The 1,224-nt window shown below is 61.5% G+C and overlaps 1 protein-coding gene across 1 annotated transcript in view; it reads right to left on the minus strand.

Annotated features, from left to right (window-relative positions):
- The window catches only part of IGFN1 (immunoglobulin-like and fibronectin type III domain containing 1), a 30,918-nt gene that overhangs the window by 1,299 nt on the left and 28,395 nt on the right, over positions 1 to 1,224 (minus strand). Inside the window, 2 exon segments of the mRNA XM_010831127.1 lie at positions 175 to 501; positions 1,086 to 1,224. The exon segment at positions 1,086 to 1,224 is cut by the window's right edge and continues 10 nt beyond it. Coding sequence (XP_010829429.1) covers positions 175 to 501; positions 1,086 to 1,224 — 466 coding nt within the window.

A 1,224-nucleotide genomic window follows, 5' to 3' on the forward strand; every position in this document is an offset into this window, starting at 1 on the left:
AGACCAGAGTCAGACGTTAAGTAAGGGAGTTCACACAGAGCCAGGCTGCGAACCTGCCGGCCTGGCCCAGCCCACCCTCCCAGGGGGCTCCCTGAAAGCAGCTGGGGCTGCCCCCCTGGCTCTCCCCGCCCCCCGGCCCCCCAGCCAGCTTAAGCCCGAGCCGGGCAGCCTCACCCACGACGATGAGCGTGGCGGTGCTGACCGCCTGGCCCAGAGTGTTCTCGGCCACCGCCTTGTACTGGCCGCCGTCCGTGGCGGAGACGCTGGGGATGACGAGGGAGCACACACCCATCACGTCGGTGGTGTACGCGGCGGGGTGGTTGGCCAGGCTCTGGTCGTTCTTGAACCAGGAGACGTGGGGGCGTGGCTGGCCCTGCACGGCGCAGGTCATGCAGCACTCGCTGCCCAGGGGCAGCAGGTGGGGGCGGAGGCCCACCAGGAAGCGCGGCTTCTGGCTCAGGTCGGGCTCCCGGTAGCTCGGGGCCCTCGCCGCGACCTTGTCTGTAGCGGAAAGCGGAAGGTCAGAGAGCCGGGAGGGCGGTGGGGAGCCGTGGGTGGGAAGCTCCTGGTGGAGGCGGGCGTGCCGGGGCTCCCTGACATCTCGCCTGCAAACTTGACCCCAAGGCTGCTGTACTCATTTTTTTTTATCCTTTTTTAAAATTTTCTTTTCTTTTTTTTTTTCCCCCTGTACTACAAGCTAACACACACGTACTGTGGGCAAATTGGAACATAGAAGAAATCAAAAGAAGAAATGAAAACTGAGCAGGCCCTAACTACCTACGGATGCATCTGAGTGTGGAACCTTCGGACACTTTTCCATTTTAGAAAATCGTGAAATTTAGAAATCGTGAAAATGTACATCTGATTTTAGGGCCTGATTTTTCAGGCGACTGCTTTTAAGTTTCGAATTTGTCTGATCGCAAAGGACTATTTTCAGAGAAGCACTGACCTCTGTCTACTGTATCGCCCGCCTCTGACTTGAGAAGCACCCGGCCCTCGCGTTCTCCCCGCAGAGGCGGAGCCTGAGGACAGGGGCGGAGCCCCGCCTCCAACCCCGTCCCTGGCGCCCTGGACGGCGAGCTCACCAGGCGGCTGGCGCGGGACGACCCAGGGCTGGCGCGTGTCCGAGGGCTCGCTGGCGCCCAGCTCGTTCTTGGCCACCACGCGGAAGTGGTACTCGTGGCCCGGGAGGACGCCCACCAGGGTGAAGCGGCAGTTGTGCAG

The sequence above is a fragment of the Bison bison genome, unplaced genomic scaffold (assembly GCF_000754665.1).
Source record: "Bison bison bison isolate TAMUID 2011002044 unplaced genomic scaffold, Bison_UMD1.0 scf7180017864524, whole genome shotgun sequence".
Classification (NCBI taxonomy): Eukaryota; Metazoa; Chordata; class Mammalia; order Artiodactyla; family Bovidae; genus Bison; species Bison bison.